The sequence below is a fragment of the Mauremys reevesii genome, linkage group 9 (genome assembly GCF_016161935.1).
Source record: "Mauremys reevesii isolate NIE-2019 linkage group 9, ASM1616193v1, whole genome shotgun sequence".
NCBI classification, from domain to species: Eukaryota; Metazoa; Chordata; order Testudines; family Geoemydidae; genus Mauremys; species Mauremys reevesii.
The window spans coordinates 55,764,067-55,780,659 of NC_052631.1; the positions used below are offsets into that span (position 1 = coordinate 55,764,067).

The window sequence follows — 16,593 nt, forward strand, 5'->3', positions numbered from 1 at the left end:
TGTTAGTCTAACATCTGTAGTATGCAAAGTCATGGAAAAATCTTAAAAGAGAGAGTGGTTCCGGAGCATGAGGCCGATGGCAACTGGGATAGATTACAGCATGGATTTACGAAGGTAGATCGTGCCAAACAAAATAGATCTCCTTCTATGAGAGAGTAACAGATGTAATAGACAATCGAAATGCGGAGGATCGCATATATCAGGATTTCAGTAAGGCGTTTTATACGGTACCGCATGAAGAATAACTGGTTAAATTGGAAAAGAAGGGGATCGAAATGAAAATCCAGAGGTGGATAAGGAGCTGGTTAAAGGGGAGAATGCAGAGGTTAGTATTGAAGCGGTAACTGTCCGGTTGGAGGGGGGTTACCAGTGGAGTTCCTCAAGGCTCGGTTTTGGGTCCGATTTTATTCAATCTATTTATTGCTGACCTGGGAACCAAGAGTAGGAGTGGGCTGATAAAGTTTGCGGATGACACCAAGTTGGGGGGTATTGTCAATTCGGAAGAGGATCGGGATATTCTCCAGGGAGATTTAGATGACCTTGTAAACTGGAGTATTAGTAACAGGATGAAATTCAATAGTGAGAAGTGTAAGGTTATGCATTTAGGGATGTCTAACAAGAACTTTAGTTATAAGCTGGGACGCACCAGTTGGAAGTAACGGAGGAGGAGAAGGACCTAGGAGTCCTGGTTGATCGCAGGATGACTATGAGTAGGCAATGTGATGTGGCCGTTAAAAAAGCTAATGCGGTCTTGGGTTGCATTAGGCGAGGTATTTCTAGTAGGGATAAGGAGGTGCTAGTCCCGTTATATAAGGCATTGGTGAGACCTCATTTGGAGTATTGTGTGCAGTTTTGGTCTCCCATGTTTAAGAAGGATGAATTCAAACTAGAACAGGTACAAAGAAGGGCCACTAGAATGATCCGAGGAATGGAAGGCCTTTCGTATGAAAGGAGACTTGAGGAGCTCGGTTTGTTTTCCTTAACCAAAAGAAGGATAAGAGGAGATATGATTACACTCTTTAAATATATCAGAGGATAAATACCAGGAAGGAGAAGAATTATTTCAGCTCAGTGCTAATGTGGACACGAGGACGAACGGATATAAACTGTCAGTCAGGAAATTCAGGCTTGAAATTAGACGAAGGTTTCTAACCATCAGGGGAGTGCAATACTGGAACAGCCTACCGAGGGAAACAGTGGGGGCGAAGGACCTCCATGACTTTAAGATTAAGCTAGATAAGTTTATGGAGGGGATGGTATGATAGGATAACGGGCTTAGTCAATAGGTCAATTAAGTGCCACATTGGTAAATAGTACAATGGGTCAATGGTATGATATAGCCTTTTCCAGAGGGTTTGGCTGGAGAGTCTTGCCCGCATGCTCGGGGTTCAGCTGACCGCCATATTTGGGGTCGGGAAGGAATTTTCCTCCAGGGAAGATTGGCAATGGCCCTGGAGGTTTTTCGCCTTCCTCCGAAGCATGGGGCAGGGGTCGCTGGCTAAGGAGTGGGTGGATCGGCTTATGTGGCCTGCATCTTGCAGGAGGTCAGACTAGATGATCATAATGGTCCCTTCTGATCTTGAATTCTATGATTCTATGATTCCCAGTTTGGTTCTGGTCTCTCCCTGTGGATTGGTAGGCCCTTCCCCCAGCCCTCAACATCTGCATGTCAATTTTCAAAACTGCAAAAGCCTTATGACATCTGCTCAAATGCTGACATTCCCACAGATATGCAGAAACGCTGAGCTCTCACATGAGACTGAGCGCCAGTTGGGGTTTCAAGCGATCACAGAGATACGTGCATTTAAACACCCAGCTCATCAGCCCTTTCTGTCGCTGCCATCATCTTGGATTTCTAACAAATTACGCAGATTAGACAAAACCTTTGTTAGTTTACCCACCCCAGGACTGGGTCGTCACCAGGGACTGAGTTCTAGTTCTGCCCCTTGACCCTGGAGCTGGAAGACCTGCTGCACCAATGAAGGAAATCCTTTAACACAAGGGGCAGTGGCCCTGGTTCTCTCCTTTCTGGTCCCTGGTGGTGCAGGTGGCAGCAAAGTATGGAGATCTGAACTCCTGTGAGCCTCAGATAGACTCATAGATGATGGCAATTGTCCCTTTTGGCCTTAACATCTAGTCTGACCTCCTGTGTAATATCGGCCAGAGAACCTTAGCCATAATCTGTGCATCAAGCCTGGAGCTTCTCACTGAGCTACAGTATCTCCATTAAACATACCTCATCTTAACTGATAGACTGCATGATGGAGAACCCACCACATCACCGGGTAAGTTGTTCCAGTGATGAATTATCTTCACTGTTAAATACTTAGATGCTAGCTAGGAGTGTCAGTCCACTCAGTGACTGGTTCCACATGGAGGACAAGAGCCTATTACTGTTACCAGCTAATAAAGTTATCCCTTTAGCTCAAGTAGGAGAGTCATCTGGTTTGGTGCTGAATCTCCAGACCTGTGATGACATGGTGGGATTGGTGGATCAGGAACATGTGGGTGTGATTCTCCATTGCCCTGCACCTGGTGTTGTCATTTAGATTGGTGCAGAGAGTGCGTAACTCTCTGCCATTCTGCTCTGCTAGCAATCACTTTGCACTGATGTAAATGTCAACACAAGGAGCAGAGAATCAGGCCCCATTCAAACTTCTAGGTTATAATTTTTAGGTCATATCTTTATATTTCTTCTCCCTCAGGGACATTTGGAATGAAAACAAGAGCTTTGTCTCTGAAGAGTTTATCTGCTTGAGTGGTCATCCCTACATGAAACCCTCACCCTCTGATTATGGCACAAGCATCTCAACAGCAGCAGATGGAGGTTCCAAACTCCGGTGAATGTGCCTTTAGGTGAGGGGCCGGAGACAGCAGAGGAGGGACAGTTAAGGGACATGTTTTCATGAGGACTCTGCTAACAATAGTGGAGGAGAGATAAATACAGAAAGTTGCTTCTATGTAAGGAGACTGGTCTATAAATGGAATGCTCTCCAGAAAGTGATCTGAGTTGTTAGAAGGACTCTGAGCATTCCCAGGCACTGTCTTACAGTTCAACCCAGAGATGTTTATTCTACATCGCACCCAAGGCCCTACGGTATCCGCCCCACAGCCACATATTACAGCCAGAGTTTACAGAGCATGAGCTCTGAGCTCACATCCATGAATCATGACATCACCACTGCCCAACAACGCACGTTCTCAGGTCACCTCTGGGATATGTCTAACCACCAGCCAATACCATACACTCTTGACTGGTGGAGGGGATGTAATTCCTGAGGTTACCTCCATGATGTGTCTGATCTTCACCAATTCAAGAAATGAGTCCTCAGGACAGCTCCACCATTCAACTGGTTTCTGTGGCCCAAGTTCTGGTGGAACTGAGCCCACGTGAGACAGCTGAACTTCACCGGCAGAAAGGTGACATATAAGAGATGCCTCTGGTGTCTGTCTGTCCAAGGCCTGCAGGCCTCAGGAGCTCCACTACAAGTTACTAATCTCCACCAGCCTGGACAATGCTACTCTGGAGGTCACTAGTGGGACAGCTGATCTGAAGAGCAGGGGGAAGCTAAGGGTACGTCTATACTTACTGTCCGGGTCGGCGGCTAGCGTTCGACTTCTCTAACGCTAGCCGCCCGTCGACTCCGGAACTCCGCTAGCCGCTCCCGTCGACTCCGGAACTCCACCACCGCGAACGGCGGTGGCAGAGTCGACGGGGGAGCCGCGGACTTCGATCCCGCAGCGTCTGGACGGGTGAGTAGTTCGAACTAAGGTAGTTCGAGTTCAGCTACGCTATTCGCGTAGCTGAACTTGCGTACCTTAGTTCGACCCCCCACTTAGTGCAGACCAGGCCTAAGTGAGTTGTGAGATTTGCTTGAACCCAGATCTCCGGCCCAACAGGACTTTTCACATGGCTCCTGCCTGTGTTTTCCTTAAATACCAAAGGCATTCTGATACTCAACATCCTGTTATAGCTTTGATGCTTTAAATTCAATTAGAACTATTCAACTGTCCCCAAGTAAATCCAGATGCATTTGGAACAATTTAAACTGAATTAAAAAGGTGGGGGAGGATGGAGAAAAATGAAGCTGGAAGGCAGCTGAGTCTTAGCCTTCCCATTTCAATCCTGGGTGCAGGGAAGGGAGTTCCTGGTGGGTTTGGACAGTCTGCGAGGGGTGCTGCTCAGCTCCCAGGGGGTGGCAGGAAAACATGCCTCAACATGGGAAACGGCAAGAAGAACAGTCACCCACAGCAAGATGATGAGGAAATGGCTGCTGGGGATGTCAGCCTTGGTGTTTTCATTATGGAGGCCCCTGGCAGAGACTCTGTGGTTGGGCTGCCTTCTACACTGGGCGGGCCCCACAGGGAGCGAGGATGCCTGGTGTTCTCTGAAAGTAGTAGGTGGCCAGTGGGTGTGTGCAGAAGAGGGAGCTCTCAGGGCAGCGGTAGAGCGCAGGCTGTGGTGCGTGATGTGCCAGAGTTGTGGCAATGGAAGGGGATGTTTGGGGCGGGGGGCAGAGAGGGCATGTACCATTAGGTCACTCCTTGCTTTTGTGTCAGATGTGGTGCATGCACAGCAAGCCAAACCATGTGTTCATGATACAGCCTCTCACATGCTAGCACTTCTTCCTCTTTAACATCACTCAGCTCCCGCCCTCTCACTGCCCCCACTGCTTATCCCCGCTTGCCTTCACTATTGTAGTAGTGCCCGTTGGCCTCCCCTCTTCTCCTTCCTCCCAGCTTGCCCTTGGTAACATCCACAAGGCTCTGAGCCATCACCATCAGCTTCCTCCTGCTGCTACCCCCACTTCACAGCACCTCCTTCCCCCGCCTTCAAGGGCCTAAATCCCCTCGTTCCACCTATGCCTCCGAGCTCACTTCCTTCTCGTCAGTCGCACCCCTGACGGACAAGTCTGACAGGAAATAATAGGGAACCTGCGAGGGTGCTATGGAAAGGGAAGAGGGGTCTTGAGACATTACTCTCCAAACCTTCAGGTTTTCACAGAGAATAGGCTAGCGTGGAGTGGTTTGAGCCATATGGAGACGTAACCATTCTCTGTCCAATGCCACAAAACTGGCCACTCTCAGCTTGGTTCTTTCTAGTCTGGTCTCTCTACCCTGGGAGCACACACCCTCTCTTCTCCCTCCCATCCCTTCTCACCCCCCACCACTGTCAGGAGTCCTAGCTAGCCGTCGCTTCTCACCGATGCTTCCCCCAATTTCCTGACTACCTGCACCTGCCCAGAGAGCTGAAGTAGGGATCCTTAGCCCTAGACAGAGTCCTTTTGGAGACCACAAGGTCCTTGCTCATGAAACCCTGTCCAAGAATGGGGCCTTCTCTGTGAGCCCTTCATGGCAGGGAATGTGGCTCATGCCACGTGCCCAGTTCAGCAAGCTCCCAGGCGCATGGCTCATGCTGACATCAATGGGAGAGGAGCAGGCCCTAGCTTGTCAAGCACTGCACAGACTGATTGTAAGGAGGCAGTGTGGCGACTGCATTGCTTTTCACACTGTGGGATGCGACAAGACATCAGGGGGATGGAAGTTGGGACACAGGGCCACGGCCGGCTGCGTGCCGCACCAGGGAGGGCACGCAGGGAGTCATCAGCGTTGGCGAGAGCACAGCCCCACCCTGCCCAGCCACACCCTGACAGCAGCCTGCTGCTCCCCCTCCTCTCCGCCCAGATGGCTGGGCACTCCCTGTACCCTCTCCCTGCTGTCCTGGCCTGACTGCAGCCCTGCATATTTCAAACCCTCCACAGCCTGCAGGAATGAGAGGCTCTGGGCAGGGGGAGGGAATGTGAGGTGCCCCAGCCCGCCCTGCACCACGCTGCTATGGGCTCCTCCAGGGATGGAGCCAGCTGGGTCCTGCTGCCACCCCGGCCATGAGCTGCCCGTTCCCCTCAGTGAGTCCTTTTCTGCTCAAGATGGGCAGGAGTTGGGGGGAGGGGAGACTGTGATGCGACTCCCACAGAGAAGGGGGGCAAAGAAAAAAAGGCTTAGGAACCTCTGGCCTAGTGCTGTACTGGGACACAGGGGACTCAGGTTCCATTCCTGGCTCTGCCACCAACTTGTAGTCTGACTATGGGCAAGTCCCTCTGCCTCTCTGGGCCTCTGCTTCTCCTCCCACCCTTAGTCTCTTTAATAGCAAGTTCTCTGGCGCAGGAACTGTCTCTCACTGAGAGTTTGTACCTAGCACAAGGGGGCCCTGGTCTAGTGACAGTAACGACAATGGTCACAGGACTGCTTTAGCCCATGTTCCACAGGGGCTGTTCAGCCAAGACGGTCAGGGACACAACCAGGGGCTCTGGGTGTCCCTAAATAGCTGACTGCCAGATGCTGGGACTGGACTACACTCGATGATTGCCTGTTCTGTTCATTCCTTCTGAAGCACCTGGCATTAGCCACTGTCGGGAGACAGGATACAGGGTTGGCTGGACCATTGGTCTGACCCAGTCTGGCCATTCTTATGTTCCAGTCCATAGTGCAGACTGCCACAGAGACTTTGTGGGGGTTCTCTGGTGTACCTTCCCACCAATTCTGCACTGATGTAAAGGTTAAAGGTCATTTTTGGAACACAGGGATTGGGGGATATTCACCTTCTGTCTGTTTGTACAAGAAGATGGAAATGGGATGAGCGACTGAATCGCTCCTTCCACTCGCTGCACTCCCTATTGACCCCCTCTGCCTGCCGGTCCTAAGGGAACAGATGGAGGGGAGCTGCCCCAAGTGAAACAAGCGCCTCCCTGATCAGTGATCTCCATACCAATTGGTCACCGGGGAACCAAGTGGGCAACCCGAAGCCACTATCAACATGTAGCGATCGGGAGCGTTCGGCTGGGGCCAGGCACCTCCACACCAGGTCAGCAGGGAATGAATGGTTTTTTTTAATGGTGACCCAGATACAAGACTTTAATGGGAAGCAGACAAACATATACAAGTGATAAGAGCTTCTCTAAAACCCCTCCCATAGCAATACAGTGAGCAGATATGCCTGTTCCTAGACCTGCTGAGTTACCATCCATGCATGGCATTTGGTCAAGGGCCATCTTTCAGTCCAAATGAGCACTCAGAGGCAGGTGAGATGAGGAGAGAGCACCAGGATTTGCAGGTGCAGGTTCTACCTGCATTGCAGATTGTCACCCCATCTGCACCCCCGCCCCAGCCTTTTCGTGAGAGATTGGCCTTTGCTAAGAGAGAGCCTGGCCTATAGACCCTTTGGCACCCATTTCCATCCTCTTGTCCTACAGCTGTTCACTGAATGGGGACAAGTGAAAAATAAGGCACCAGGTCCCATCAACCTTTGTGAATTACATTTACAAAAAATAATTCAAAAAAATGTACGTGAACATTTTTTCTTGCGAATTCAAACTTTCCAACTTGGGAACAACTCGGAACCACCAGCTCAGCGTGGAACCAGCACCCCAAAAGCTTTGCTCACAGGGCTTGTCTCTTAATATGACCCCACTTGCTCAGATCTGATACACTCCCTGCTGCACATTTATTTATTGCCCACCTCCTCCTGAGCTGGACTTTTAATGGGCCAGATCCTGAGCTGGTGTAAATCAGTGTCACCCCAATGGTTTCAGCAGAGCAAAGCCCATTTACATCTGCAGAAGAACTGGCCCATTGCATCTTATTCCTTGCCAGTGTTAATCATCTTGCTTCATGATAGTTTTTGAATAGTAGGAGAGGACGAAGCCGGGCAGCGTCTGAGACATGCTGGACAGGTGCCCTTCAGAAACATAGTGCCTTGGCCGGAGGTTGTGACACTGTCCATACTCTGGCAAAACCCACACTGACGCCCCTGGAATGTTGCCTGAACACAGAGGCCGGACCTGACTGCCCCCCAAATCACTACCAATCATTCATAAACTTGCCCCCGCCCCCCCAATGCCCTCAGACACACTAAGGCCGGGTCTACATTCAAAACATTCATTGGCGCAACTCCGCCGATTGGATGTGATTTCGAAAGGACATTTCTATACCGGCACAAGCCCTAGTGTCCATGCAGTTACACTGGCCTAAAAGGCCTTTTGCCAGCATAGCTTGTTTCGCTTGCCAAACCAGTATAAACTATCCCGGCTAAAGGCCTTTTTTGCCACTGTAAGCAGAATCCACACTAAGAGGGTTTGTTGGTATAGCTATATAGCTCTCCTGGCAAACCCTTCCTTGTCTAGACTGGGCTTCAGTCACAGAGCCTTTGTATCGTCAGTAGCCTGTTTGGAGTAAGGTGGCAGTTTCAGTCTGGTTCCCAGTGGACAGGTGTCCACGTCCAGTGCCTGTGCAGGCATGCTGCAGAGACGTCAAGGGCTGAATGGCCATGGAGATGGACTGATTCTCTCCCTGCAGTTCCAGGAGTGGTGGAGCTGCGGGGAAGGGTGGCACTGCAGCAGGCTGTACTGGACCCAGACTCTGCACAACTTCAGTTTCTCCCCTTGAATCTCATTCCCTTTCACAGGCACTAGGCTCTGACTTATGGAAAGAAAAAGTCAGAGTAGAGTCTGGGAAAAAACTGTAGGCTCCCCAGTGCCACCTTGCCCGGCTCCAGCCCTTCGCCTGCCTTGGGAGCCATTTCCATGCCAAAAGCAACTTGTCACTCACTCTATGCCACTTTTTCCCTCCTGGCTCTTTCTCTCTACTCAGCTTGGGATGCAAGAGAACTAAAACTCTGCCCTGAGTCTCTCTCTCTCCCTCTGGGTGAGCTCCGGAGAGGACTCACCGTGGGGGCATAAGCATCCCAAAATGGGCAGTGGGCTGGCCACACAATCGTGCCAGGAACTGGCAGCTTGCACAGCACAATGTGATGCCCCAGCAAAGCCCCTTAACCATGAAGCCACTCAGAGCCCTCAGCCTCCCCCAGAACCCAAGTAAAGAAACCACTACTTACATACAGTCCTGTGTGTCCCACTCCAAAGAAAGGAAATTTCACTGAGATTGGCTGAAGCCCGGAGCCTCCATCATCCTGTTTCAAAGTGACAGCGTCCCCCTGCTCCAAGCCAAAGGGGTAAAAGTCAGCCAGAAGCACAACACCCTCGACCCAAACCCATTTCCCCAGGGCTAGGATCACCATCCATCCAGCCAGGCCCTGCATCTCCACAACACACCGGCTGTCGCTTAGTTCAACTCAGAGTTACACCGGGGCTTTTTTTTTTTTTGGCTTTCATCAAGCAGAACTTTGCAAAACCCTGCTATCTGTCCTCGCGTGGGCTGGTTGGGTTTTTAATGCTGGTATGATTTGGTTTTGTTTGGAGGGGATGGAGTGGGGAGGGGAATGTGATAAAAAAACAGGCTGAGCTGCAAACTCCCTAGCAGGAATAAAAAGGCACAGATCTCAATGGTGCAAAAGCCAGAGTCCCCCCGCTTCCCCCCTCCTAGGCAGTGTAGCGTGGGGAGAGTTAGGCACCACTGAAGAGAGCTAGAATCTCTGTATAAACAGAAAGGTCCCAGAGTCGCAGGCCAGTCGCTGTGGGTCTCTCTCCACTGATTCTTCTCTCTCGGCTACACTGATGTCTCTGTTTAGCTGGGTGTGGGATGGGGGGGGGGGTCTCATTCACAGAGCAAACTCCACCCTTGCTGGCCATCCTTTAATACTCAGGACATGGCCAGCCAATCATGGATCTTAGAGGTGGGGCTATGTAAATGAAAGGCTGTTCTTAAAGAGCAAGGGCCAGGGCCAGCAGCTGGGGAGGAAGGAAGGGCTGGGTTCACTTTTAGGTGCCCCCCCCCGCGTGGCTTGCTTCTGCAGTGGGATGGGGGCAGGGTGCCCCAAGGGGACATGTAGCCTCCTCTCCCAAGGGCATGTAGCACGTGCCAGGGGTCGGGGTGATCATGCTTGGGGAACAGGGCATAGAGGGAGGGTGCAATGGGTCACCCTGGAGTGGGGATGAAATACTCTGGAGGCTTTGCAGACACGGAGTGCGCGGACACAGCCTCAGGGTTTGCAGGGATCTCAAACAGGCAGGAGCCACAGGGAGCTAGCAGAAGCATGGGTCTGCTTCCCACCAGGGGCAGAGCCCACACTCACATGTGCAGCCCCAAACCCCACTGGGCCTGGGGCTCTGGTGTTTGGCTAAGCCACGCCCATCATGACCCCCCTGAGAACCCTGGTGGTGTCCCCTTCCTTTGGAGCATGGGAGGGCAGAATTATGTGTCCTGGGGCTCAAAGCAGAGCATACTGGGGTTAGAGACTTAGCCAGCCACTCACCCACATTACTGATGAGCGCCATTCATTCTGACTGGCTGTGCTGGCAGCATCTAGAGGTCCCTGAGAATGGAGAGCATAGAGAGCAAAAGTCTCCTGCAGCTGCTTCTCAGCGGCTGGTCCAGACTATGGAGCGTACAGACACAGTCCGGGGCCAGCCTTGAGGTCTGGGGAGTTCAGGAGGGGAGATCAGGGTCTACATTGTCATTGCTTCTGGTGCTGCTGCTGGGGGAAGGGGCTGGCAAGGAGCCATTTGCTCCCAGTGAGAGAGTGATGTGGAGCTGGCCCAGGCTTGGCAGAGCTTGCAGCACCCCTGAAATGGCCATCTGCTTTGACTATGCTTAAGGCCACCCCTGAGTACAGCACCTCAAAGGTGACCCTGTCTGAGTCATATCGTCCTGTTCATCAGTCAAGGTTAGGAATTTGAGCACCCCATGCTTCACAGCTGTACTGGAGTCCCACGGTTTGGAGAGGTTAGGGGGGAAGGACCCCATGGGGTAGGAGCCACAGGAGGCATGTAGTTCAAATCCTAAGGCCAGAAGTCTCATCGCTGAGCTGCTGGCAGGATTATAGCTTCCAGAGCTTCCAAGGCCAGAAGGGGCAATTGGGATCATTGGCTTCTAGGAACAGCATCCTGCAAGGGAGAAGCCAAGTTGGAGCGGGAGAGTCCTGTTCAGACCAGCCCCCCGGGCATAGAGACATGATGGCACAGACTATGTGGGGAGGACAGAGCCAGTGGTGCTGGAACAATTTGTATGGTGCGGGTGCTGAGATCCATTGAACTAAACTGCAAACCCTGAATATGATGGAAACCAGGGGGTGCAGCAGCCCCCCCGCAGACCCCTTAGTTCCAGCACCTATGGTCAGAGCTGATGCCAGCATCCCCTTGGCAGCATCACCTTGAGGTCACCGTGGCTAACACAGAAACACGGATGAGAAACCAGCTTGCCTTTAGTCCGATTTGGGAGTGAAGAGGTTAAAGAGGCAAAATCTAATTTTAGAGGCTGAGCTGGGGACAGATTCTCACAACTTAACACAAACTCCCTGCAGGAAGCAATTTTTTTTTTATAAAGGCTACACACTGAACCCTCCGCAGGCTTTTATATTAACTCTTTGAGGGCCAAACCTGTGAACACCCCAGAACGTAACACTGATAGTGAGCAACCAAGAGGCTGTGCAAAGCAAATGAACATTTCAAGTGGATTTTGGAGCTTGATGTCCATGTTCTCCCGCTTTTTAATGAATTTTTCCTGGTTTAATGACTGGCATGCCTAAAAAACATCCCATGAAAACTGCTCTCTGGTAAATGTGTGCGTGTCAACATGCTACACAGCAATATGTTTGTGTGTGTGTGCTGTGTACGTGCATTTATATGGATGCCTGTGTGCGTGTGTGTGTGTGTGTGTGTGTGTTGCATGTGTGCATTTATATGCATGTGTGTAAGTGTGCGTGTGCATGGGTGTTACCCTTCCTCCAACAACAAGCTTCTCATCAGAACTCCAGCCTTATAAGAGAGACGTTGTATTCTGGTGGCTGCTGGTTTCTTTCTCTTTCCCATTGCCTGAATTCCTGCTGTCCATTAGTGTCCAGGTGTTAAACCTCACCATGTGGCAACACAGAAATGAATGAACCACAAAGGGGTTTGGTCTCACAGGCCCCTGGCCCCATCTGGCTGGCTGTGTCATGGAGAGTCTCTCCATGATGCAAGCAGTAGGAAAGAGGCAGCCGAATGGCACAGCCCAGCATTCCTTGGGGCACTGGGGCTGGAATGGTCTCATTGAGCTTTTATCATTCTGTATTATTGCCTCTTATTGTCTGTTATGGTGTCACCCTGGTGCCCATTCAGGATTGGGCCCCCCATTGTGGGAGGTGCTATACAACTTACAGTCCAAAACAAGCGGCTGTGCTTCCTGGCCACACTACTGTGCTTCTGGGCTATAGTAAGGGGATCATAAAGGAACAGATGTTGATGAGGCAGCAAATGCCCCCCGCCCCGCCTGTGTGCAGGCTGAAGTGTGGAGAGATGTGCTGGGGCTATACCCTGAGGCCAGGCTTGCCTGGGCAGGAGCTAAGTCCAGCCAGGTCAGAACCAAGAGGAATGCAAGCACACTGGGGGAATGGTGCCCCGAGTGCCATGATGACACATGGGCAGGATAGAGCTGATGCTGTGCAAAGTAAAGCAGCCCCAGGCTCCTCTGTCTAAAGCCCCCCAGCACTACTCACCCAGGAGTGCCTGGCCAGTCCCAGGGAGATAGGCCATGAGGCATAATGCAGGAGGGAGAACAGGAAGGCTGCAGCAGCAATTGCCCAGAACACCCCACTCTGGTGTTAGTTAGTGTTTGTATGATGGGCAGGCCGCACGGGGCAGGTGCTGCACACATACATGCGGGGCAGGCCCTGCCCCAAAGAGGGTCCCACATAAAGAGACCGGACAGACCCCAGTGGAAGGAAGGATTGTTAGCGCCATTGGGCACCTGGTGGCACTGGGTCCAGAGAGGTGAAGGGCCAGAGTCTCAAAGGTGCTCTGCTCTCATTTAGATACACAAATGGTGGGGGTGGCTCTATGCAAGCACTCAGCCCCGAGCAATGTTCACCCTTCACCAGGACCGTGGAGCTCTCTGCACACCCTCACTATGGCCAGCCCAGAGATTGCCTCCGCAGTCGGCCCTGCAGGTGTAGCTATGGCCCGTCTTCTGAGACTGAACTGTCCTGCCCCTCCATGTGGGGCAGCAATCAGCACTGCCCCCTTCCCACACATACTGGGTGAGGGGAGACTGGCCACCTACAGCAGCTCTCACCCCACGTCTGCCCAGCAAGGAGCCCTGCCCCCCAGCTCCCTCAGTTCAGCCCCATGGCCTCCCCTCTGCTGCTCCTGAGGCTCTTCACCCCCCTCTCCCAGGCCTGGGGGGGCAGCTGGAGCAGGGCCCCTCTCCTTGTTTCAGGCTGAGTGCTTGCGGGGAAAGGGGAGGGGGCAGAGCTGCCCTGAGCTGTGGGGCTCCTTAGCTCCCTCATCCCACCCGTGAGAACAGCGTGGACTCCTGAGGGCAGGGGCCAGAGCTCCACCTGCTTGCTGCAGCAGATCCAAGTGGCTGTTTACACACTAGATGGCAGATGATTGGGGATGCCAACCAATCTGGGAGGGTCCCCCAGGCAGAGCTGACATGGGGCCCCTTGCTGGGTACCGGGATAGGGCTGTAGCTGTGTCATTGCCGGGTCTGCCCCCTGGTGACCAGGGCACATTAAGCCATGCAGAGCCTCAGCCACAGGCCCGGACTGCCCACGGATGCAGTGTTTGTTGTGCCATCCATGAACAGGGGTTGCTTTGTCTGGAGCGAGTAGCCTGGCCAGCTTTGGGGGGGTGAGTCAGACTGGCCCCTCTGGCTCTCCAGCCCCCTCTCACAGGCTGAGCGGCTCAGCGGCCGCAGGTGTGGGGGGCAGGGTGCTGGGGGCGGGGTCTCTGCTCTGTGAACGTGAGCAGTGAGGACCAGGCTGGCTGTACAGCAAGGATCTGATGTTTGGCAAGGCTCCCTTCCTCTGTTACCAGTGCTCGGACAGGTGCAGTCTGGAGCCTGAGCCACTGGGGCTGCAGTGGCAGGAGAAAATGTCCACTCAGATAACATCTCGGACAGGACAACACCCAGCCGGTTCATTCAGGAGGCGGGACCTAGGCTTGGGCAGTTGGCTGCTCTTCCCCTAGAATACAGCTGGGTGCCAACATAAATGGGTGTGCAATAAGATGGCCACCTGTCTAAGATGGTACCCACATACCTGGCACCCAGGTTAGCTGCCATCCCAGCTGATGCCTATAGCGCAAGCCCCAGCCTGAAATACCATTACAACAGCACCATCAGCTTGTCTTTACTGTGCTGTGCGATCCCAGGAGTTATGCTTCCTGAGCCGCCTGGGAGCCTGGCCTTATAGGGTATTACAGCAGGGCCTAGAGGGCCTTTCCAGTATAAGGGCCCCTCTGTGCGAGGAGCAGTACACACACCTAGGGAGAGACAGTTCCAGCCCTGAAGAGCTTCCACTCTAAACAGACAAGCCAGACAGGGAAAGAGAGGGATCCGGAGGTGCCTATGGTCACAGAGCATCAGAAGCAAAGCCAGCTCTCTCGAGTCCCAGGCCAGGGCTCTTCCTATGAGGCTACACAACCAGCCAGTCTGTTGCAACAGCAATTGACATCAGGGGGAAGCTGCATGTGTGCGACTGAAAGCAGGACCCAGGCTGTGATGCCATCTGCCTGTTTCCGGGGGTGGCCTGGTGCACATCGATCCGTACGCAGCAGTTTTCTGCACATGCCCTGCCCTCGTGCCTGCACATGCCCCACAGAAGGTGAGAAGCACCAAGGGGTTTCTGTTAGACCCCTAAGCTCGGAATTCTTAGAAATTATTCTCGTTATTGGTCCAGAGGAGGAGTGACAGTTTGGGATGAAAGAAGCTGAACAGAAACCACTTGTCAGGTCCTTCACCTCCCCTCTGTCACTGACTCTCTGTACAATTAGAAAAGACGAGTCAGAGTTTCAAAGTTCTGGTGCAGCAAAATGCAACCGCCCAAGAAACTTTGCCTCGGCCCAGAGTCCCTTTCAAATACTGCCAAATTCTCCCAGGATCTTCAAGTGCCAGGAAACCAAGCAGAGGGCCTTTCCCCTCCCGTGAGGTAAGGGAAGGGGGAAGCTTCTGGCTTTCAGTTCTGTAGGAGTGGATTTCAGCCCTGCTTGTTCCCTGGATTCTTTAGTGCCTGTGTTTTGTTGCTGCTGCTAGATCCTGGCACCCAAAAGGTTAATCCTCAGACCTCACCCTGGGCATTACATTTCTTCTTCTCTTTTAAAATCCCCCACAGGCAAAGAAGGAAAAAAGCGGTGTGGAGTTTTTTTTTTTTAAGGTGCTAAAAATATTATCAGGAAATTCTTTTCAGCAATGTTATGTTTTAGGTTACATTTTAGACTCAAGGGCCTCTTTGTCTCCACAGAGAAAATCCACAGTTATCATCAGCAAATCATTTTATCAAGAAAGCTCAAGTTATCCCAGCAAAGCAGCACAAAGCTCCCTGACAGAGCTAGAAAAACCCTCTGACGCTGGCAATTAAGATGCCTAAATATGCATTCAATTTAGATGGCTATTTCATGCAGAATGCCTCACTACTTGATTATTAAATATGAACTATGTAAAACAAGACAGATAATAATCATAACATAGGTACAGATTTACAAATCTATTACATAAGCATACACATTTAAAGGCCCTAATCCTGCAGTCTGATCCACGCAGGATCAAGGATACTTAGTTAGGCGGGACAGTTTCTCTTTCTTATTAAATAATGCCTAGCTCTTATTAATGCCAAATGGTTACCAACCATCCTCCTGTTCTTCTAAAGTACTACAGCCCCAATCTGGCAAAGTTGTATGCATGAGGTTAATTTTATGTGCGTAGCTGCAGTGAAGACTACTAACATGCACAGAGGTAAGCATATATGTCAATCTTGGCAGAACAGGACCCTATCCTAGAGCAACACATTTCTACAGAGCTCAAAGGTGTCTCTCCATTTTTCTCCCTGATTGTATGTCCTTGCTCACAGCTGTCAAATATTGCCATGTACTGGTTACTCAGTATGTAGTAACTCTCTCAATACATCAGCTGCTCAGGCCCACCTCAGTATTGCCAGTGACACAAGTTCCAGACTCATACACCAGGCCCGGAGAAATCCTGTGATTGGTTTAACAAGGCCCTGGAGGTTTTTCACCTTCCTCTGCAGCATGGGGCACGGGTCACTTGCTGGAGGATTCTCTGCAGCTTGAGGTCTTCAAATCACAATTTGAAGACTTCAATAACTCAGACATAGGTTAGGGGTTTGTTATAGAAGTGGATGGGTGAGATTGTGTGGCTTGCATTGTGCAGGAGGTCAGACTAGATGATCATAATGGTCCCTTCTGACCTTAAAGTCTATGAGTCTATGACCCAGAATTTATTATTTCTTTCATTTTATTTGCCTCTGGTTTTTGAGCTGTTTGGGTTCCTGTTTTGAAGCTTTTCTCTATGACCATGAGGGCTAGAAAGTAACTTTTTTCTTTTTAAATGAAAACTGAGATTCTCATATAATCATCTGACTCCAGGAGCTGGGCATTTGAGAAAAACAGCAAATACTGCAAGCCTTGGGATAAAATCGGGGGACCTGGCAACACTGGCATCTAAAGTCATTGCGAGAACTCCTCTTCCCTTCGTTGAGAATACATTTTGACTGGTCTCTCAGTTTAAGGTCTTCAGCTCTGGTGGAAGGAAAATGGAAACTCAGAGAACTTCCTTTACAGAGCCAAGCAAAACTGCATCAACATCCCTGCAATAACAGAAGCTGAAGAAAGATGTAGGGCATGGGGGAGGGAAGAATCAGAGTTT

The 16,593-nt window shown here is 51.4% G+C and overlaps 1 protein-coding gene across 2 annotated transcripts in view; it reads right to left on the reverse strand.

The window, feature by feature from the left end:
• Positions 1-16,593, reverse strand: part of SNED1 (sushi, nidogen and EGF like domains 1) — a 142,717-nt gene that overhangs the window by 122,934 nt on the left and 3,190 nt on the right. The window contains exon 2 of one of the 2 annotated variants that reach the window (XM_039487511.1): positions 8,891-8,989. In XM_039487511.1, coding sequence (XP_039343445.1) covers positions 8,891-8,989 — 99 coding nt within the window. Of the gene's footprint in view, positions 1-8,890; positions 9,546-16,593 lie in introns of those variants that run through there. The other variant, XM_039487510.1, reaches the window with a different exon arrangement.